The 23,243-nt window shown below is 40.8% G+C and overlaps 1 protein-coding gene across 1 annotated transcript in view; it reads left to right on the top strand.

Moving 5' to 3' along the window:
* MYO1E (myosin IE) overlaps nucleotides 1-23,243 on the top strand; it is a 195,320-nt gene that overhangs the window by 82,335 nt on the left and 89,742 nt on the right. Inside the window, exons 3-4 of the mRNA XM_045530439.1 lie at nucleotides 6,248-6,337; nucleotides 9,332-9,426. Of these exons, the coding sequence (XP_045386395.1) occupies nucleotides 6,248-6,337; nucleotides 9,332-9,426 (185 nt within the window). The remainder of the gene's footprint in view (nucleotides 1-6,247; nucleotides 6,338-9,331; nucleotides 9,427-23,243) is intronic.

The raw sequence follows: 23,243 nt of genomic DNA, 5'->3' as shown, positions 1-23,243 counted from the left end.
AGCTCTTTCAGGGCAAGGATTGTGTCTTGTATATCTTCTTCAAAAAAACCAAAATGAAAAAAACACTGTAAAGCAATACATGTTCTTTTGACACGGCTTATAAAATGCAGTCAGGCAAAAAGGAGACCACTGAAATCACCTGGAATTCCACCACGTGAGGTTAGTTCTTATTAATCTCTTGGTGTCTGTCTTTCAATTTAACCCCTTATAGACATGCATGTATGTATACTTTCTTGTTGTTGTTAATTTTAACAAAAATGGCGTCATCCTGCATCATGTATTTCTTGGTTTCCTGCATGATTCTTGGCATGGTGCATTATATTAAGTATTCACTGAAAATATGTTGACTGTTAAGATGTGCTTTTTGAATTCAGACAACAGAATTTTTAAATGACTCACACAGAGGGGGCTGATTATGCGCCTTTGAATTGATGCCTTTGAATCAATGACTGACTAATCGTGTGTTCTACCAAGGAAGTGAGTTACTTGACCACTAATGACTTTATGTTTTAGAAATCTTGACCCACTACCCACTCAATATATGGGAAGCCCAGCATAAATGTGCTTTCTATCATTAGCACAGAGTAGCTTTCAGATTAGGGAAGCTTGATAGATGTTTATGAAATAACACTGGGGGTCTGGCTGCAAATCTTTTCCTCTGATAGTGATAAAAGCGTCCTTTACCACTTCAACGTTGAGGGACTTTAATGTTAAGGGAACATTATAATAGGGTAGCATTACTGTAAATAAGAGTTGGGTTTTTTTCTCTTCTATGTTTAATTGTTAAGGCAAGAAGAGCTCATTGTCATGTATTGAAGGACAGCATTTGGAACAATCAGTTGTTAATGCATTCAGGCTGAATGCACATTTCTTCTACATTAGAGAAAAAAAAATACTTAGAAAATGCTGACATTGTTTATCAACAAAACCCCATATTTTTTGAGTTATTTATCCTAAGACAAAGAAGGTCTAATTTACCATCCATTTGTTGTGAATGTTGCCACACTTCGTACAACTAAGATAGATGCGGAAAATATTGCAGCATTCTCTCTTGTGCTTGGCCAGACATCATTTCTAGCCACTTGGCTGACAAACAGAGTTCCTATGCAAGGCACTCCATGCTCATTTGGTCCAACTTTCTCCAAACTTGTTTTTATTCAAAGACCACACTCAAGTGTGTTTGGCATTTTTAATCCTTGAATTAGGAGTTCAGACCTTTGTGCCAGACCGACTGGAATTCAAGGCAGTCCTGGTAGTTTTGGCCCTTGGTGGCCAGTTCATGTGACAGTGGCAGCGGGCTGTCGTAAGACAAAGCCTCGAGTGCCAGTTCAACCATTCTCCACGAACGTGACCCTAGGCAGGCCGCCTCACCTCCCTGCACCACCTCAGGAATAAATCCAGGGAAATCGACTCAACCCATGTGGACAGTTTTGGGGAATCCACTACCATTAACATGATTTTTTTTTTTAAGTTCAACTCTTAGCATTGCCAAATAAGGGACCATTAAAAACAAACATGCAGAAGTTTCACTACCATCATATTTTATAAAAGAAAGAATATTTTAATGCCAAAAAATGTACAAAGGAAATAATCTAAGAATAAAGAAAATTCCTTTATATTGAATAAATTCAGCTTAACAAAAAATTCAGGGCATTGTTTCTCTTGTCATTCTTGCCACGAGTCCATAAAAATTCATACATCCATTGACAAGCATTTGGGAACCAATCAATTAAAGATCTACTGGTCTCTTCTGTCTCTTATAGTATATTAAATAAGAGGGCATTTATTTTTTTTTCTGTTTTTTGGTATTATAGCTTCATATCTCCATGCATTTTGAAAATTAACCTAAGACATCTTTGCTGCCAAACATGATGTGGAAAGAGGCAGTGATCTGAACAGCTTTCCCAAGGCACACCTGAATGAATGTAATTGGGAAGGGGAGTGGACATTACCGAGTTACCCGGAGTTCCCAGCCCAGCAGGAGACCTGAGCTTGCAGGGAAATAGCTGAGGTCTCTGCAGACCCAGCTGGGTGGAAAAGGCTAAAATTGTTTGGATAATTGTTAGGCCAAACTCTCACCTGAAATAACTAAAATTTGTTTATTTCCTTTTAAGCTCAATTAAATTCTCTTGTCCCAATTCTTCTGACTTAGCTAAGTTTGTAGCTACTTAGCACAGAAACCTTAAAATTACCCATTTTAAACCAAACTGTATTTTTCAGAAATCCTCCTAAATTGCTCTTGGGAATCCTACTGGGAAATTTAGGGGGCAGCTACACACATTTCCCTGTTCATTCCAACCTGAGTCATTGGGTTCAGGATTGGCCAAGAATAGTCCTAATGAGGTTTTGTTTTGTTTTATTTTTTTCTTTGAATGTCTCCTGAACCAGGCCCTTACCAGAATTTATATAATCTACTCAGTGAAAAACCAAGACTTTACAAGATATGTCTTGATATGTCAGATTAACAGTTTAAATAATGTTTGGTTAATTAGGAGCTCATATGTAACTAAATTCATATTTTTTGGGTAACCACAGGATTGGTGAGGAGGTGGTACCTGTGGCCCATGTCCTCCAGGAAGCCCTTTATTCTCTGTGTGCAGAAATCAGTTTATCTAGGACAAGGTGGCATTAACAGCATTCCCTTACCACGAAGGGAAGGAGCAGCCTCCTCCATGGAAGGAGCTTATTTGCCCAGGTTTGCTTTTACCTGGGGATGATGTAGACATAGACTAGACATCTTCCTCTTCTGAAATGAGGATGGTTCTAGCAGTGCTGTATTTCTTAAAAATTAGGTTTACCATAAGAATCATTATTTTATTTAGCGTGAGAATCAGACACAAACCTCATTCATTCAGTTTTGATTAGATTCTCACCATGTGGAAAGGATACTAAAAAAATCCAGCTAAGGGAGATAGATTTTTGAGCACACAAAGCATCACAGATCTAAGTTAGAAAAGACCATGGAGCTATCTAATCCACCCCCACCTCCACCCTGCATTTAATCGTTGCACTGCCAATTTAGGGTTACTGGATAAAATTTAGGACTCCTGGTTAAATTTGAATTTCAGATAAGCAACAAATAACTTATTAGTATAAGTGTATCCCAAATATTGCTGGGGACCATACTTATTTGGGGCATACTTATACTAAAATATTCTTCATTGTTTCTCTGACCTTTAAATTTAACTAGGTATTCTGTATTTTTATTGGCTAAATCTAGCAAATGTGTCAATAATAATAAGAAGAAAATTAACAACAACAACAATATCTGCTTATCTTTGAAAGACATAGCTTGTTTTTTTTTTACTTCAGCATATTATGGAGGTACAAATGTTTAGGTGACATAGCTTGTTGGTTAAGAGTGTGGACTCTGGGGCTGGGCATGGTGGCTCAGGCCTATAATCTGAGCACTTTGGGAGGCCAACACTTGCTTGAGGCCAGGAGGCCTTGTTTGAGGCTGGGAGTTGGAGACCAGCCTGGGCAACATACCAAGACCCCATCTCTACAAAAAGTTAAAAAATTAGCTGGGTATGGTGGCATGCACCTGTAGTTCTAGCTACTGGGGAGGCTGAGGCAGAAAAAAATCTCTTGAGCCCAGGAACTTGTGATTACAATGAGCTATCATGAAGCCACTGTACTCCAACCTGGGTGACAGGGCAAGACCCTGTTTCTTTAAAAAAAAAAAAGAGTGTGGACTCCATCTGGGTTTGAATCACTGCTCTGCCATTTTACTAGCTTGTGACTTTGAGCAAGTTTTTAAATTTCTGTATGCCTCAGTTTCTTTGTACAGGTTGAGTATCCCTAATTTGAAAATTCAAAATCTGAAATGTGCCAAAATCCATAACTCTTTGAGTGCCAACATAACACTCAAAGAAAATGTTCATTGAAGCATTCCAGATTTCAGACTTTTGGATTAGGGATGCAGAACTAGTAGGTATAATGCAAACATTCCAAAATCCAAAAAAAAAAAAAATGCAAAATTTGAAAAACTTCTGGTCCTAAGCATTTCAGGTAAGGAATACTCAGCCTATAGTAGAATAGGATTAGTAATAGTAATAGGATCGTTGTTAGGTGCTTAAATTAGTGCCATGTAAATGTGCATGTGTTCGATTAGTTTTATCACCCCTTATAGATTCTTGGCTACAGCATCATGGACATTTCTAATCTGCTTAACAACTGTAGTAGTACCTTGATCTGTCCTAAATTTTACCTCAAAAAGGCCAGTAATCTATCACTGGCTTCTTCTGACTTTGGCGAACGGAAATACGTTTTCCAATCTCCAAGCTCCTGGCCCTTCCTCCATATGCTTTAGTTTCCTCAGCATTTTCCCTTATTGCTACGGACTGCCCCTACACCAGAACTGGCATATCCTCTGTGCTCTTAAAACCACCTCATCTTCTCTGCTGTTCAACCCTTTCAAGTCAGATCTTTCTGGTCAGTGACAAAGGAAGCAAAATATAATAACAATGAAGTCATTCTGGATGCTCGCTTACCTTTGTGTACAAACTTTTTTTTTTTTTGAGACAGAGTCTCGGTCTGTCTGGGCTAGAGTGCCATGGCATCAACCTAGCTCACAGCAACCTCAATCTCCTGGGCTCAAGTGATCCTCCTGCCTCAGCCTCCCGAGTAGCTGGGACTACAAGCACGTGCCACCATGCCTGGCTAATTTTTTCTATTTTTAGTTGCCTGGCTAATTTTTTTTCTATTTTTAGTGGAGATGGAGGTCTCAGTCCCACTCAGGCTGGTCTCAAACTCCTGAGCTCAAGCGACCCTCCGGCCTCTGCCTCTCAGAGTGCTAGGATTACATGTGTGAGCCACCGCCCCCGGGCCTGTGTACAAATATTATTTTTTAAAAAACTATAGTATCCATGCCACATTCATTTGTGTTCAATAATAACAACAATAACACTGTATCTAATCTAAAACTAAGAGGCCACACTTGAAACATGCGTCACGATTTCAGCAATGTCAACGTGTGACAAAACATGCATCTTAGAGGATATTAATGAAGGAAATAGCGTCTACTACATGCCAGACACTGTGCTGAACATTTTATATTGATTATTTCATTTAGTTCTCATAGCCTGGCTATCAAACAGGTCCTATTTTATCTCCATCATCCATTAACCATGGCTTAGAGATGTGACTTGTCCAGGGTCAGAGTGGAACTGAGCTTGGGAAACCAGGCAGTCCAACTGGACTCCCTGTCCTGCTCTATTTAACACATAGATCATAGTATATAAACACGTAAATGTCCTCCTTGGGGAGGAAGTCTCATAGTTTTAAGTCTTTAACCATTTAAAACTATTTATTTAGAAATAACTTTTTATTTAACTACTTACTTGTAAAATTTCTAAACACGTTGAAATCAGGGATTAAAAGAAACAATTTTGAGTGTGTATTTTTATTTCTGTTGTAGTTTTGACAGTTTTTTCCTCTGTGAGAGCAAGGAGTTTTATCTATCCTGTTTATTTTGTTCACTGCAGTATCCCAAGCATCTAAAACAGTGCCGGGCATGCTGTAAGCACCCAGATCAAATTAGTTGATTGCTGAATGAATAAATGGAAGTATTTTTTATGTTACAATAATACTTCATTTATGTGGGCACATTAAAATGTATCGTGTAACACTTTCAAGGCCTAGCATAGATGCTTCCTCTCGGAGAGGCCTTCCTGAGTTCCCCAAGCAGGAATAATACCTTCTTCCCCTAAACCCCATCTATGTGGGTTTGTAGTTTTCTTCTCTGAAAATTATCTTATTGATAATTTACTACCAGAGTCCGCCAAGTTTCTGTTCAGTTCATCCCGTATCCCTCTACTTGTTAAATGAGTAAACGAATAAGTTTTTAGTCCACGTAAAAGATACGGAAGTTCCAAGGGAAAAACACATGTCATTTGAGGAGAGAAACGGTAACAGCTCTTTTCATTCCTTGCCATTTTTGCTTTGCTTTGTTTTCTCCTTGCTGTACCTGTCACGGATCTTGAAAGAAGGTGCTTTAATTCACTTAAAATAATGATTTCTTTTTGTAGCATCTTGGTAATTAAATGCATTATTTTTTCTGAAGAGGCACAAAGGCAGAGCTGGTTGGATAATTGCTTTCGTCTTTATTTGTAATCTTTTAGAAAACAAGTAGACGAGCTTTCCGCTTGGACAGTTGTTCTGAATTCGTGATAACATCTGGTTACTTAATTTGAAAAATACACAGCTGTGAAGATTAATGACGGACCTTAACTGAGTTTAAATTCAGACTTACATAGGATCTGTGTTAATCTCAGTCAACCCTTTCAAGCAGATGCCCTATTTTGGGGAAAAGGAAATTGAAATGTATCAAGGAGCGGTAAGTCATGTGTCACATAAATTACTGTTGTGTTTAGGGCATGTATGACGCGCACATAGTTTTTCTTGAAGTGAGCAGGACATTTGCATTTTCTTAGTATGAATTATTAATTGAGGAAGCTCAAGTAAATGACATTGTTTGCTTTTTAATGATGTGCCCCTCTTTAGAAGGCAGCTCAAAAAAAGCATAGGACTAGCTAGTATTTGGGCCTTGCTTATACGCAAAGTTAGTTAAGTGGCATGTAGGACCTACAGCTTGGGGGATCTTCCTGCCTCCACACAGGCCACAAAAATCTAAGGAATAAAAATCAGTAATGGGTGAAAAATAAATAGGGTGATGGCAACCCTTCTTTAGAATCAGAACCTTAGTTAAGCTGTGGCTATGACTTGAATATAAAAAATGAATCTTTTATTACTTCATTTAATAATCTGACCCTGGTCCCTATTCAAACTCAGCTCCGCAGCCATTTCAGTTGTGCAATAAAAATAGAAACTGTAATCATCATTAATGTATTTTATTCCGTGGTTCATCACTGCCCCATGCCTCCCACCCCATCTCCGCATCTTTTTCCTTTCCTCTTCCTTCCCTCTTTGCTTTGCTGCAGAAGCACAAGAGCACCCATTAATCCTGACCCCTAGAAAACAAACAAAAGGGAGCCCACACAAATTCATCAGTTGAAGTGGAAAGCAAGTTACCCCAAGCAAGAGCCCACCCCATTGTTGCCAGATGAATGGTGCTGGTGGCGGGAGCCGAAGGAGGCTGCCACGCGAAAGACCTTTGATAATGCTGCCTTTATGGGAGCCCAGCACAAGGGGAACACTGTCAGCAGAGGCCGGGCCCTGCCCTGGTGTCCTGCTCAGCGAGGCCCCGGGGCAGCAGGCACAGAGCCGGCTGGGAGTCCTCAGTGGCAGCCAAGGCACGGTAGACGGAAGGGCTGTGCATGCGTGTTTCTTTCCAGTTTTCTGAACAGGGTTGCTGCGTACATGTCCCTTTTAGGCCATTCATCTGTTGAAGAGGTTTGTTTAAAGAAATATCATAGAAATTTAAAAAATATGTTTATTTTTTCCTGCTAAAGGTTAACAGAGTATTGTAAAATTGGTATTTACTGAGTGCCACGTACTATGTTACAACTGCAACAATCACAGAACAGCCCTGGCTGCTGGCTGTGTCTTACTCTCTGTCTCCATTTCACAGATAAGGAAACTGAGGCTCAGAGAGGTGAAATACTAGAATCTACTGAGTGGTGGAGCGAGGAGTTGAGATCAGTTCTTTATGCCTTTCAGGGTCTCAGGGAAGGGAAGGATCAGGTAGAGGAAAGGCCTAGTCTGTGGTTCTCACAGGCAACTGAGAGGCTCCCTGAGACCACAGATGGGAAGCCAGTTTGGAAAATGTAGAGTGATACGCAGAGGTCAGGTATAACTTAGTCTAGCAGCTCTGAAGCCTTACTGGGCGATGACTTGCCCACACCTTCCCCTCTATTGCCCCATAGCTTTCTCTCCACTCCATTTCCTTTTATTTTCTATCCTCTTTTCTTTCTTATAATCTTCTATTTTCCTGTTTTCGAAGAGACATTAAAAATAATTCTGAAAAAGCAGTCTGGGCTAGAAGAAGCCCATCTAAGACTGTATCCTGAGGTCCCATCCATGCATCCCCTTCTGACACTAAGGCGAAGGCAGAGATAACATATTCTTTTGGTTCCTGCATAGAGTTCTTCAGTCGACCTGTCCCAGGAATAGGCTCCAGCCCTCACTGGGCAATTGTGCTTGTGAGCCCCCTGCCTGCAACGTGGGGAGAGCACTGAGCACTGGATACACCAATGCTCAACGTGTGTGCAGGCATCACAGCCCCTGCTCTCCAGCCCCTGGCCCCTGAACTCTTATCCTCCAGAGCATGGCCATGAGTGGCAACTTCTTAACTGGGCCCCTATTTTTATAGTAAGTCATTGCATAATAAGGCTCAAGGATGGGTTAAGTAAATCATGCTTTCCCTTTGTGTACTACTCTATCTTTTCAAATTGCTTTCCCAACTGTCATCTCAGTTACCTTGTGAGATTTGTAGCCTGGGCATTATCATCCTCTCCTTAGTGATGGGGACCACTGAAGGGGAAGACAGTGGGTACATGTCTTCTCACTCTGGATCTGGTGTTCTATTCACTTTTTCAGGTTCGATAACCTTAAATTTAAGGTGTGTTCTTTCTCCAGCTGTACACCCCATGAAATATTTTTCTTTTTAGTAATTTTTGAGGTTGTAGTGAAGATGGGTACCATGAAACTGAAAACAGGGCTGGAGGTAGTGTGAGAATTTATCAAGCATGGAAAACTTATTGGGTTTTATATTTATGTATAGCTAAGGTATCCAATGAGATTGAATCATAAACCCAGGAGAATGTCTTGGTATGGTAGGATTTTTTTTCCCCCCTCAATAGAGATGAAAAAAACTGGCCAAAATAGTTTATTCCTTTAAAAAACCATGCCTCCTACCCTCTTCTTCTGGAAAGTTTTAAGTTTTTCTCCTCACTAATGGATAGTCTCACTTAATTCCCCCTGAGGTCCTAGAATCTGCAACTTGCCTCTTAGAAAACATTACGTAGGAATTTGTTAATAGAATTCCAGGAGAAGTCAGATCCAGGGGTTTGGTAGGCCTCTCTTAAGACCTGTTGCCCAAGTGTCTTCAGCAACAGCTAGAAATGGAATGTGGTCTGCAGAGGCGTGTTTGCGTGGAAGGGTGTGGTGTTGGAGTAGCTGAAGACGTGGGTGATGACCAGAAGGCTGAATCACGCTTATGCCTACCGAAGAGTCCTTCCAAATTCCGGGTGTGACTCTTCACAACCTAGGAAATTTTATAAATTCTTGTATCATGCAACCTTGAAGATGTAATTATAGGCATTGGAACTATAATGTATAGTGGTGGATTCATTTCCAAGGCCAAGAAAAAAATTTAGTGTGTTGTTCTATCTGACCATGGTTTTCTTTTTGGTTTTTTTTGCTGTTCTAGGCACAGTATGAAAACCCACCACATATCTATGCCCTTGCAGATAACATGTATAGAAACATGATCATCGACAGAGAGAACCAGTGCGTCATCATCAGGTATGACAAAGATCCTTATGAGCAGGCCTGGGGATGTGAGACCGTGGAGTTCTGTCCAGAAGCAGTGGTTTCGCAACAGCTACTGATGTCAGAGGCTGGTTAATGTGTCTGAGTAAAAAGCAGGCTGGCTGCTATATCCTGGTGTATTTATAACTCCATACCATAGAACTCCATATCATAAAAGTCTGGAGCTTCCATGGGGTTACTGTTTATGCCCCTATTGCTTAAGGCATTAAGGTTTTAGGGCACGTGGGGCCAGGCAGACCTTTGTCTTACCATCAAGGTAAAACTTTGCCATCTTGGCCCTCAATGAGAATCATCTCCCCTCCCGTGTGATGGTAGTGTGGCTTTATTCTGAACTGGAGATCCTGTATGGCAGGAGTGAAATAAGCATATTTCACTGTTTTGTCAGCTGGAGTCTTTTTCTCTAGGTACCTATTTTTTTCTTCCCTAATAATTTAGTAGTTAGTAGTTCATGTCTGAATTTTTTTTTTATTGTACTTTGTCATTTGCTTTGAATTTTTAAGGACATTACTGGTAAATGACAGCATTCGGTTTCTGTATCTACATTCCACAATCTCTCTAACCTGACCTGAATCTCAGTCTGGATTGGGTTTAAGTGCTTTTAAAATTCTGTTTACTATTGTGAACATTTTCAAATATGTAGAAAGTATAAGCATCCATAGAATCATCACTTAGAATCTGACAGTCAACATTTTGTTGTACATATTTGTGTCTGTCTTTTTTAGTTAATTTTTTCATCTGAGGCATTTTTGGCAAAGTTTGTTGTTATGGATATTTACAAACAACACAAAATTAGAAAGAATAGTATAATATGTCCCTGTGTGTATATCATCCGTTTTGTATCGTTATCAATATATGGCCAATTCTGTTTTGTTTGGTCCTCCCTTCCTGTCTCACTTGATTATTTAAAGCAAATCCTAAATAGCAAATTATTTTGTCAATAATTAATATGTAACTCTAAGAGATTTTTATCACACCATAAAAATGAGTAATTCGTTTATATCATCTAATATTATCAGTATTCCAGTTCCATGACTATCTTATAATTTCTTTTTTTATAGTTGGATTGTTTTTATTTAGGATCCAAACAAGGCCCACACACTGCACCTGGCTGCTCTGTCTCCCAAGTCTCTTAATTGTTAACAATTCTCCTTTGCTTTTTTGGTTTTCTTGGCATTTATTTGTTAAAGAAAAATATTGTTTGTCCTGTGGATCTTTCTACAGTCTGCCACTGGCTGATTATATTCTGTTAAGTTGCTTAAGTATTCCCCTGTCCCCTTATTTTCTGTGAATTAGATCTAAAAGCTTGATCAGGTTCAGATTCAGTTTTTGACAGAAAGACTTCCCTCGTGATGCTGTGTACTTAATGCCTGTTGGTCTTTCTTTGTGTGTTCAGATTGTCAGTGAACCCATTATAAATTCTCATGTCACAGCCATTGTTTAATTATTTTCTATTCTATTATTCCTTCTGCATGTATTAGTTGGAGTTCTTTTAATTTTGTCACCTTAAAATACCAACTATATGGAAAAATTAGACAAAATGCTTGATTCATTGCTTTTACTTACCAATTTTCCTAAAGCAAGATGTTGTTGCCCTACCTCCCAAGGTAATGTGTTTTTATTTTCAGTTTCACTCGAAACTTGTTTGTTGTAAATATTTTACCTGTTTAACCACATTGCAGTTATACGTTTGGGGGCTAAAATGATCCTACAGTTGACCGGTGACAATCTCTTGTGTTGGCTCTTATGTCTTCTGACCTCACTCCAGTTGTCTCTCAGAGTTACCATTCCAGGCTCATCTTGTACATTTCCTGTGCAAGACCTGGAAACTTCTATTTCTCCAAGGGGCCCTGATTGATTGTAATGAAATGGTACCTAGAGACCACTAATCTGGGCACTGAGAGTGCTCACTGCCCTGTATTGTCAATGCTTCTAGTTCTTTTGAGAGGACAAAGCTAAGGAATATGAATTTTTTTAAGAGAAAAATGAAATGAGTTTATACTGGTTTCCACTTCATTTTTAAGATTGCAGGATTTCCATTTCTTTGATTTTTATCTTATATCCCATTTTTCTTACTGCTGATAATCTTGGTTCCTGATGACATTAACACAATTATATGCTTTACATTGTGTGTGTATTTTGTAGGTGGATAGATAAAGCAAATAAGTAATTTTGTTAATGGTTTAAAATAATAATATCAATATTATTAGTAGTAATACTGAATGCATTTTAAAATTTCTTTGTTGTTTTTTTTTTTTTGTCCAAATGCCCAGTATTTACAATCACAATATTAGGTTTTAAAAGTCACTTAAAATAATCCTTTTCTGGCCAGGCATAGTGGCTCATGCCTGTAATCCTAGCACTCTGGGGGCCCAAGGCAGGACGATTGCTTGATCTCAGGAGTTCGAGACCAGCCTGAGCAAAAGTGAGACCCCCATCTCCATAAAAAAATAAAAATAATAATAATAATAATAAAAGAGAAAAAACTGTAAAAAAAAATAATCCTTGTCTGTGTCTTTAATATGTCAACCTGACCTATAGTTAAGTTCATTTATTTAATTTTATATTTTAGTGGTTTAAAATTTTTTTAATTTTGTTTTATAATTGTGTAAAACATTTATGTGCTTACAAACTCAACACTCTAAAAGCAAGAATGCTTAAGCATTTCAAGGTAAATATAGATCTCAAGTATTTCAAGGTAAATATAGACTTTGTGACATTTTACCCCTAAATACTTCCACATGCATCTCAGAAAAAATAAAAATATTTTCTCACTTAGTCCCGGGACAATGATCACAACTAAAGAATTATTATTTTTTTCTTTTTTTTCTGTTTTTGTTTTGCTTTTATTTGTTTTCTCCAAATAGTCATTGACTCAGAACAACTAAAGAATTAATAGTAATTTTTCAATAGCATCTAAAAACCAGCAGTCCATACTCAAATTTCTCTAATTGTTGCACATACTTCCTTTCCTGCCAGTTTATGCAAATCCAGGAGCATTGGTTGCATTTGGTTATGCATCTTAAATTTATTTTTATCCTACCACAGTTCCCCTACTACCATCATTTTTTTTTCCCCATGACATTGACGTTTTGAAGTGACCAAACCAGTTTTCCTACAGGTACCTTTTAGATTTGTCTAATTGTTCCCTCGTGGTCTCATTATACTTATTCCTTCAACTGGATTTTCTATAAATTAAAAGTTAGGTCTAATTACTTGATTAGATGCAAGTTAAATTTAGAGGGGAGGAATACCCGGGTAATGATGAATTTCGGTGCTTAATAGGAAATGCTTCTGTTTGGCACCAAGTGGAGGCCATTGGAAGTTGCTTTCCTAATTGGAATTTAATGAGAGTCCAGGACGAGCATTCTGCTGAAGTCCCTTGCCCTTTCTCCTTCCTCTCTTTCCCCTCCTGGGTCTGTACCAAGATGAGAAGGATGAGGATGGTCTTGTTCTATGAGCTTCACCAGTCTGGAAGCTGCCTCAGTCTTACCCTACCCTCGTCTCTCCCACTCTCAGGTCTCCCTCCACCTGTCTCTGCAGGACACATGTGTACTTCCAGGACCCTCCTTTCCAGCTGTTCAGGTGGCAAAGACTTCAAGGACCTGCTGCCAAGATTTCTGTTGCAGTGGCTGTGCTCCAATCTAGGACGTGGTAGAACAGGGAGCTGCTTGCCCTTCAACTAGCTGGAGTTAGGCCACACTGCAGGTTAAGGCCACCATCCTCCCCAAGCTGCCTCACTGCAGACACCAGCTGCAGGTTCAGGACTCCCCAGGGCACCCTTACAGATTCAGGGGTTCCCACTACACCCTCAGGTTCCATAATTCACTAGAGTGACTCACAAAACTCAGCAAAGCCCTGCACTGAGTATTCCAGTTTTATTAGCAAAAGTATACAAGTCAGAGCTGGACAAAGAAACATATAGGGCAAGATCTGGGAGGGTCCAAAGGTGGAGCTTCCGGTTGTCCTCTCCCTGTGGAGTCATAGATTATGTAACCTTCTACCAGCTATGACATGTGACAGTACTGACAGAGTACTGCCTACCAGGGCGCTCACTTTGGCCTCGGGTGTCCAGAGTTTTGACTGGGGCTTGATCACCTGCTGCCGGCGTGGCTCACCTTCAGACTCCAGCTGCTCTGAAGGTTTGGACTAATACCTTTAGTTTCCAGCTCCTTTGGAGGTCAGAATTGTTAAGGTGTGTTTCAAATGGCTAAATCACATTGTTAGACTGTCCTGTGGCCAAGGCTTCCAGGCAAATAAAGACACTCCTATCAGGCAGGACATTCCAAGGACATAGAGATTATCTCCAAGGCATCTAGGCCCAACCTCTCTTGGGTTAACTCTTTCCTACACAGGAGCTGTGATTTGTCTGCTTTGGGAAAGTAAAACTGAAATCTCAGGCATGCCCTGGTTCACTCTCCCCACTCTCTGACCTGGGCAGCACACCTCCCAGCCCTGGGCCCTGGCCTTTGCACCTGAGAGTGAACTGACAGACCAGATGACCCCTGAGGCCTTCCTGGTTCTAAAACTTTCTTCCAAATAATGCTAGACAGGAGGGAAAACAGGGAAATACCTGACACTGGAAGGACCAGATGCTCCATCTGCTAGCGGCTGTGTTGAACAGTGCCTGCCTGAATGCATTTGTGGACAGAAAGCAAACAAAACCCATTTTCTTGGGGGCTGGAAGAGAAGCCTGTTTCTTGGGATTCTGGTATAGCTGGAAACACTAGGAATTTTTAGTATCGTTTAATTAGGAAATGAAAAATTAATGATGACTTAATTTCTGTGCTGTGCTTTTAGACTTCCACCTCCTATTTTCCCTGGTGTGACTTGATCTAAATGACTCTGTAGATGGCATAAAGATGCAGCCCATAAAGGCAGCATTTCCAGCTTCCTCCCAATCTTACTCATGTTTCCTAATGCGGTGGATACAGTGACAGGATGGACTGGCACCTGACTGTTCCTAGACTAGAAATCAGTGTAACAAATTGAATTTACAAAGAAAGGAGACAGGCTGCTTTCTCAAGTAGAGACATCCCTGGATGCTTGGCCCTGAGTTCCGCACATTTACAAACTTGATTTGTCAAAGCAGTTGGAGTTCAGCAGCCTCAAGTAGATGGACTCTTGACAACCAAACTCACAGTTGAGTATGAATCAGACCCCAGTTCATTGTTCTGTAGGGAGAATCCTGCCCCTGGACAGCTGATATTTGCCCTGGAACACAGTCCCTGAGGGGAGCCAGGTTACCAGTAGAGGGCTGAACAGAGGATTGCATTCAGAGCAAGGGGACGATCACATTGGCTAATGTCATCAGATCACAGCACTCACCTCTGGAGACGTGAACTGAGGATGTTGCTGTACTTCTCTGAGTAGTCTTTTTACTTGGAGAAAAGTCACCATTTCTACTGATTATTTTGCTGTCCTAACTCCATTGAAGGTCAATCTCCTTTCATTAACTTACACTTTCTCCAGCCAACCCCTGCCATCCATTTGGTTAACTTCTAGTCAGGAGTAAACACCGAGGATTGACCTTGACTATTTCCCGAGTCTTCCTCCGTAGCCCACTGGCAGACAAATCTGGAGAGTGGCTTCCACAGATGCTAATTTCACCCACCATACCCTGTGTTCACTCATGTAACTTTCAAGGGATAAGTATTTCCAATTCCTGAACTGCCTTATTAGTTTAGTGGCTACGCAGATATCTAGGATCCACCTCTAGAGATTCTGTTTCAACTGATTTGTGGTGAGCCCAGAGCATCATATCTTTTTTCAAGCTCCCCAAGTTATTCTAGTTGAGAACCGGGGTACAGGCTCTTGAAATCCTGGTTCCAGGTCACCTCTTGCCTTTAGCACCATCAGTACCGAGTGCCTGCCCTCTGCTGGGTGCTTTTCACATAGGTTATCTCTTTTAATCACCACACTGGTTGTCAGTATTATTGTTTCTTGAAGTTTCCTGCAGAAAATGAGGCTTAAGAGAATTGCAAGATCCCAAACCTAGTAAATGGCAGAGACTCTATTTGAACTTAACCTTGTCTGATTTCTAACCTGATACACTTGCTCTGTACCCTGCTAGCAAGTGACTCTTCTCTGTTCTCAAATTTCCCACATTTTAATGGAGATGTAATAGCTGCCAGATACCATGAAACAGAGGTCCAGGAGGTTAGTTATCCTGGACTCCATTGAGCTCCTAGGGTAAAAGTAACCCCCTTCCCCCCCAACAAAAAAAAACAGGTGCTTGCTTTTTTAAACCTAACTCTGCATGTTGTTGGCTGTGATGCTCTCTGCATACCCAGGAGGTTGACGATTGTGTCTGTCATCAACTAGAGGACGGTTGACACACACACTGTTAACAGGAGAACACAACTTTATTGACACATTAACCTTGATTTCTTACTGAGAGGTGAAGATGCGTTTATACATCAAATGGCCATACCCGGGCCATTTCTGTACCTTTCCTGACTTTTTATCCTATTGGATATACACGTGTGGGGCAAGAACTCAGTCTTCCACTTCTTTTCATGTCTCCCTGTGGCCTGTTGCTATATTATAGCCACGTAGCATCTGTGCAGGAGAGCAGGGCTGCTTTAGTTGGGGAGATGAGATTGACTGGGTGGCAGGTCCCTCTTTGGCAGGCTGGGTGATCTGCAGATAAAACCTGTAGATCTTGGTGTTTCTTGCAGTTCTCTGAGCAGGGACATCATACCACCACAGACTGGTTCACAAAGATGAGTCTGTTGGTAGAAAAGAGACAAGATCTTAAGGAATACAGAAATCTAGTGCAGCAACGAGGGCCTGACTTGAGTTGGAAGGGCAAGGAGGAAACTGATGTGTGACTTTCAGTAAGCCCGTGAGAGAATAAAGGAATAGGCAAGTGAGTGTGGACTCCGGGCGGTGCCAACAGAAGAACACAGTAGTTATAGCTACATTAGCATCATTAAAAATGACAACGAGCTCCTGAAGGGTTGGTAGACACCGTGAGCCCAGTGAATGAGCAACCCACCTCTCCTTAGCTCATCAACCCGTTCTCCGAAATCCAGAATTTTGATTTGTCCTTTAGAACCACATAGGTGGTACCTTTGGATGTCAGAGACATCTATACATATATAATTAATGAAAATAATTGTGATGTGGTAAAAGGAGAAAAAGAATCGGCAGACTTTTGTCTTATTGTCTGCCATCTCTGCATCACCAGACAAGATCTTGGCAGTGTGGCCAGAGGCATTTCTGAAGCCCTTGCCAGCTGACCTCTATGGAGAAGTAATGGGCCTTGGAGAATATTTATGTGGCGGTTTTATTGCTGCCATCAAAAGTGAACTCCTTCCTGGGCACGGTGGCTCACGCCTATAACCAGCACTTTGGAAGGCAGAGGCAGGAGGATAGCTTGAGGCCAGGAGTGTGAGACCAGCCTGGGCAACATAATCTCTACTAAACAAATAAACAAACAAATAAGCAAGCCAGCAAGCCTGGTGTGGTGACACCTGTAGTCCCAGCTACTTGGGAGGCTGAAGCGGGAGGATCGCTTGAGCCCAGGAAGGAGTTGGAGGCTGCAGTGAGCTGTGATGGCACCACTGCACTACAGCCTGGGGACAGAGCAAGACCCTGTTTCTGGGCCGGGGCAGGGAGGGGGAAGAAAAAAATGAACTCCTTTCACTTTTGGCCTGCATCAGCTCTTGCCACCTTAACCTTTTTAAAAAATTGTGATGTCCATTTGAGTCACATTTGGTGCAGTTCCTAATTTTTTAATTTGAAATGTCCTGGAGAGAAGGACATTCTGTCCTTATTGTATCCAACACCAGTTTACAGTCTTTGCAGGTTGTATTCTGCATGGGTGCTAAATAAATACGTTTTAAAGAATTGATGAAGACATACGAGAGATATTTTGAAGCACATCAATAGGATTTGCTAATTGAATATGAGAATTTTCACAGAAGAAAAGGAAATAGTTGTTACCATTGGAGCTAAGAATTCTGACCCACGTGCTTCAAAAGACATTTTGGATTTAGAATCCCTAATTTTTGCAGTCGTAAAGATTGAAAGAAAGAAATCAGAGTGCCTCTAATATTTGGCTGTGTCTCCACTCTGGTCTTTGCCTCGGCACCACCAGGTGTCTCAGGATTCTCAAGCTGTCTTCCTGCCTTTGATGTATTAATATTTCAGGAACCTTGTATTATTAGCATTGGGACTCTTCAAGGCTCTGCTGAGCTTCTGTTGGTCCACCCAATTTCTTGTTTATCCCGGCGGCGTTGGCCTTTGAGGCTTTCTGTCTGTCTGGCCAGGCTGTGGCAGGTCCCGCCAGCTCACACCCCTGACTGCGAGGAGGCTGGATGGGGGCTTCCTCTGGCTGTGGATCTGAAGAGCAAGGGCCCAGGTTTACCCTGTTCCCCAAGTTCTCTGCAGATATTACCTTCTATCGTGCGTGGTTGCTGCAATTCCTTTATCCTCAGTCAAGGAGTATTATTCAGTAGGGCTGCCTAATTAATGTATTATCCATAATCATAATAGCAACCCTTTTTTGAGCATTCAATTTGTATCCTTTGAATTCTACCATTTTTAATCTTCATGCCAACCAGGTACACTAGGTATTATTATTTCCCTTTTTACAGATCAAGAAACTGAGTCGCAAAGAGGTAATGAAATTTGTTAAACGTCTTGCATTTGGAATGTGGCAAAGCCGTGCTCCAAGCCAGGGCTGCCTGCCTCCAGTGTTGCGGTCTTGCCACTTTTCTCTGCTGCTTTGAGCCAGCAGGTCTTAGGTTAGCTGGCTAATTAATCCATTACGACTCACGGTCATGAGATGCAGTGGAAAGATCTCTGGGGTGAATCATAGGGTGGACTGTTTATTCTGTGCTGTCTAAGGTGTGTGACTTCTGCAAACCTCAGTCACTTCATCTGCAAAATGGAAATTAACACCTTAAAGGGATGTAAAGACAGTATACATGGGGAAAAATATTTATTTATTTATTTTTTTATTTATTTATTACTTTTGAGACAGAGTCTTGCTCTGTTGCTCTGGCTGGAGTGCAGTGGCGTCATCATAGCTCACTGCAACCTCAAACTCCTAGGCTCAAGTGATCCTCCCAACCCAGCCTCCCAAGTATTAATAGCTAGGACTACAGACGAGTGCCACCATGTCCAGCTAATTTTTTAATTTTTTGTAGAGACAGCACCTCACTCTGTTGCCCAGGCTGGTCTCAAACTCCTGGCCTCAAGCAATCCTCCTGCCTCAGCCTCCCAAAGTGCTAGGATTACAGGTGTGAGCTACCATGGCTGCCCTCCCAACAGATATTTTTAAACTGTTAAAGAGTGATATAAAATATCTGCCAGTAACACTACAAACGAATTTCAGAGCTAGTAAGTAAGTAGCTGAGCTGGGGCTCAAACTTGGTGTTCAGAGACTAAACATTGAGTTCTTCCTGTTGTATCAGGATGGGCCAAGATGAGCATTTCCATGGGGCCATTTTCTTGGCAGAGTAGATGAAAATTTTGTCTACTCGACAACACTAATTAACTGGGCATTTGTCTGGGGTTGGGAAGAAATAACAGTTTTGTCTTATTCACACTTTCCTTAATATGTTAAAGAATGAATTTATGTCATGTTTTCAGCATTTTTGGCATGGCTGTTTGCTTTTGTATTTTATACCTTTGGCCATTGCGTATACCTGAGGGTTTATTTTTTAATGTGATTACAACATCTAATAGAGGACCCCTCTCTCCTTAACCCCTTAGATAACCCACAGAGGTGCTTCACCTCCCACTTATTTCTGTTCCAGATCTGCCAGGAAGGGAGTCTGTGATTTGAGTCATTGGAGAGGGCTGTCCAGAACCTTCTTTGGTGTGGTTTCTCATTCTCACCGAATTATCTTGTCTTGTGATCATAGTGATGCAGGCTATTATTTGTTAGTTTCAACTCTGTGTGAGATAATAAATGTTGGCAGAAGGCTCACTGAAATGGGTGTGTATGAGTAAAGGCTCGGGAGGAGTTGAAAGTTTGATCATACTATGAACTGTGCTATTCACGGAGTTACTGTGAGAAACACTAAAATATTCCCTTCCTCTGAGGCAGTATAGCTCCAGCTCCCGAGTCAAACTGTCTCGAGTCCTTTCCTAGCTCTCCCAGTTGCTAAGTGTCCTTGAGCAAATCGTTTAACTTTCTCATCAAAAAATGGAGATAATAATAGTATTAAATATCTATCTCAGGGCCATTATGTGGATCAAGTGATTGATTTGTGTAAAGCACTTACAACAGCCTCTGACGTATGTCACATGCTCAGTGGACACGTGCTATAATTATCACATCCACAATACTTCAGTGTGTTCTTTTCCAATCTCCTTTGGAATTGATGTTATTTCTTCTGGACTATTTTTCAATCATAACTGTGTTCACCTTTTATCATTCAAGAATCAGAAAAATTGTTTTTTAAAAACGGTTCCTATATTTTCTTTTTTTTTCTTTTTTTCTTTTTTTTTTTTGAGACAGAATCTCGCTCTGTTGCCCAGGCTAGAGTGCTATGACATCAACCTAGCTCACAGCAACCTCAAACTCCTGGGCTCAAGCAATCCTACTGCCTCAGCCTCCCAAGTAGCTGGGACTACAGGCATGCCCAGCTAATTTTTTCTATTTTTAGTTCTTTGGCTAATTTCTTTCTATTTTTAGTAGAGATGGGGTCTCGCTCTTGCACAGGCTGGTCTCCAACTCCTGAGCTCAAGCAATCCTCCTGCCTTGGCCTCCCAGAGTGCTAGGATTACAGGCGTGAACCACCGCGCCGGCCTGTTTCTATTTTTTCTATCATTGAGTTATACCTTTTAAATAAGAATCAAGTTCAATACTGTATGTCCCTCTATCAAAAAAAGCAGGGTCCAAGAGAATGGGTCCCAGCGGGAGCTTCCATTGTCTCAGCCATCTCCCCACCACATCGACACAGTTCATGGCGACTCCCTAGGCTTTGGTGACACCACATCCATCTCCTGCTTCTCCTTGTGCCGCTCTGACCTTTCCACCGTGTTCTCTGTGTTCGCTTCCTTTTTTGCGCTTCGCAGTTCTGAAGAGTTCAGGCATTAGATTCTGTAGGACGACCTCAGCCCGGGTCGCGGTGTGTCCTCATGCCTGGATTCAGGTCGCACATCCTGAGCCTGGAGTGCCATAGAAACGATGCTGGACTCTTGATCACCTGGTCCCACAGGTGTCTGCCAGGTTTCTTCTGATTAAATTTACCATGTTTTCTTTTGTGACGTGTTCGTGTGTTGTGGGAATATATTCTCAGACAACATCCTGCTCCTCATCAAGCGTCTCCCCACCAGCCTTAGCATCTGCTGATGGCTCCTGCACAAACCCGTCACCTGTGTGGCAGCTGCCAAATGGTGACGATCGATTTCCATCATTCCTTCTACATTTATTAGTTGGTGTTCTGTTGTGAGGAAGAGCTTTCCCTTCTCCCCTATTGGTTGATTGATTGATTTACTTTTTTACAGCAGTATGGATTTGTGGCTTCCTGTTTTATTCAAAAGATCATGATCCATTATTATCATTACTTATCTGTATTTGGCCAGTGGGAACCCCTTTAAACAGGGTCTCATGTGCTCGACGTGTTCATATCAGCCACTCTACATTCCCTTACTTTCTGGCATCGTTATATGTTCCAGGCCCAGCTTATATTTTCCCTGGTGTTTGGCATTTCCCAAGAAGCCCTGGCAAATTGGATCAATTTAGAGACAAATACTAAGTAAACAATAGATCAATTGGTCTATATATGTAAAGGTAAAATTCATGAGTATGGTGCAGAAGGGATGGAAGTCTGGAGTCTGTATAAAATGTAACATTGAATACCATTGACCAGAACCCTGGGGCTTCCCCAGAACTGATACCTAAGGTCACTGTCATGGATCTCTGCAGTGACCTCCAGCCCCACTCCTCACCCCTCTGAGCACCCCACTTCACACTCAAGCCCTATTCAGCTGTCTGTGATTCCCTTCACACAAACGCATGGGGTTTTTGTCTTTGATGTATGGCTTAGGCATCACCCCCACCTCCTGACAGGTGCGCACACACACACACACACACACACACACACACACACACACCACCCATCTGGCTAACTCTACCTATCTCATTGAGACTTAACTGTTGTGACTTCCTTTAGGAATCTTTTCCTAGCATACACTCCAGTCAGGGATGGATGCCACCCACGAGTCCCTAAAACCATACCCACATCTTCACTGTGTTATTAATAGCATTTGTGTTCTCAACTTCCCCAAGAGGCAGCGAGCGAGCTCCTCTCTGGCAGGGGCCACATGTCATATGGCCTCCAGCTTGGCACATGGGTGGGGAGCTTAGACAATGCATGTTGAGTGAGCAAATGCACAAATAACTTTTGTTTTACGTTTTTGTCCTTTCTTAAGTGCAAAGAAAACATTTCAGTTACATTAATTCAATCAGTTACAAGGGAACAACAGTTACTATGATACTGATCCAGTAGAGAGATTCTGGGACCAGGAATGGGGATATGGAAGTACATTGGTGAATCTTCCAACAGTAGGAATGACTGACCCTATGTATTCTAGGGGATATCTCAAAAAAAAAAATCCACCTGAAATATCTTTACATTTGCTAGAATAAGTTAAATGAATTGAAAATACTATTGATTTTAAGTAAGGAATAATCTATCTCAGAAAAGCAATTGTAGTCCTTGAATCCCATTATGAATATACCATTGTAAATAGCTCTTTTTCCCAGAACAGTCTTTGTTTCTTTGAAATTTTAGCATATGTTTCCATTCCTACAGCTCACACACATGCAAGTATTACATTGTTTCCTATTTAAATTGATATTTCCTATAAAGCCTGTCTTGACTTTAATTTAAAATTGCTTGGCTGCTTCCCAGACAGCTTTATAAGAACTAGAGAGTTCGTTAAAAATTCCTATTCCTAGACCCTGACCTTGGAGACTGGGATTCAGCAGGTCAAACAAGGGGCCCAAACATGGGCATTTTAAAAATACTCTGAGGATTCTGATGGGCTGCCAGATTTAGGAACCACTGGGACATTTTCCTAATTTTTAGAGTTTGGTTTTTTTGGTCCACTTTGGAAGTCAAGTGAAGGTAATTAAATTAGGAAAGACCGCCTGTAAGCATAAACAAAGCAAATTGCTCTAACTGCTCTGAGATGCAAGGTAAATAATTTTCAATATGCTTCATAATCTGTCTGATACCTTCATGTTCTTTTAACTTGGGTTTTAGTCCAGAGAAAGAAACAATATTTTCTAGTCCCAAACAAGCCAGTATAATTATGGTTGTATATACCGTAAGCTTCAAGTAATTATGTAACATTCCATTATTGTACCATATTTTCAGCAGATTGCCAACCTCTGATCAATAAAACTTCTTCTTAAGTGTCTGTAAATTGAAACCAAGAAATGAAAATTCCAATCAATGTTTAGCCAGAACTAATTATTTTTAATCTCCTGAAAAAGATCACAATTTCTGAGAATGTAGATATCCTATTTTTAGACCTGGCATACTTATTTTAATATATGAAAAGAGTTATTTTACATCATTATTCTTCTACTTCCAACAAAAAGGGACAAAATATTTCATATTTGATTATACTATTAACCAAAGACACAGTTGGGAGATTACTGTACTTATATTTTATAATTCTAATGGGACTTGTTCTCTCTCTTTCACGGCTTTGTTCTAAGTCTAAATGTGAAAATATGTTTACTCATGGCAACATATAAGAAGTTGAATAATAATCTAATGAAATTAATCAGTGTTGATTATCACTGTGATATGTGATCC

Source organism: Lemur catta, chromosome 1, assembly GCF_020740605.2.
Source record: "Lemur catta isolate mLemCat1 chromosome 1, mLemCat1.pri, whole genome shotgun sequence".
In the NCBI taxonomy this organism is placed as follows: Eukaryota; Metazoa; Chordata; class Mammalia; order Primates; family Lemuridae; genus Lemur; species Lemur catta.
Note: the sequence above shows the minus strand (reverse complement) of the source record. Positions and strands in the feature narration are given on the sequence as shown.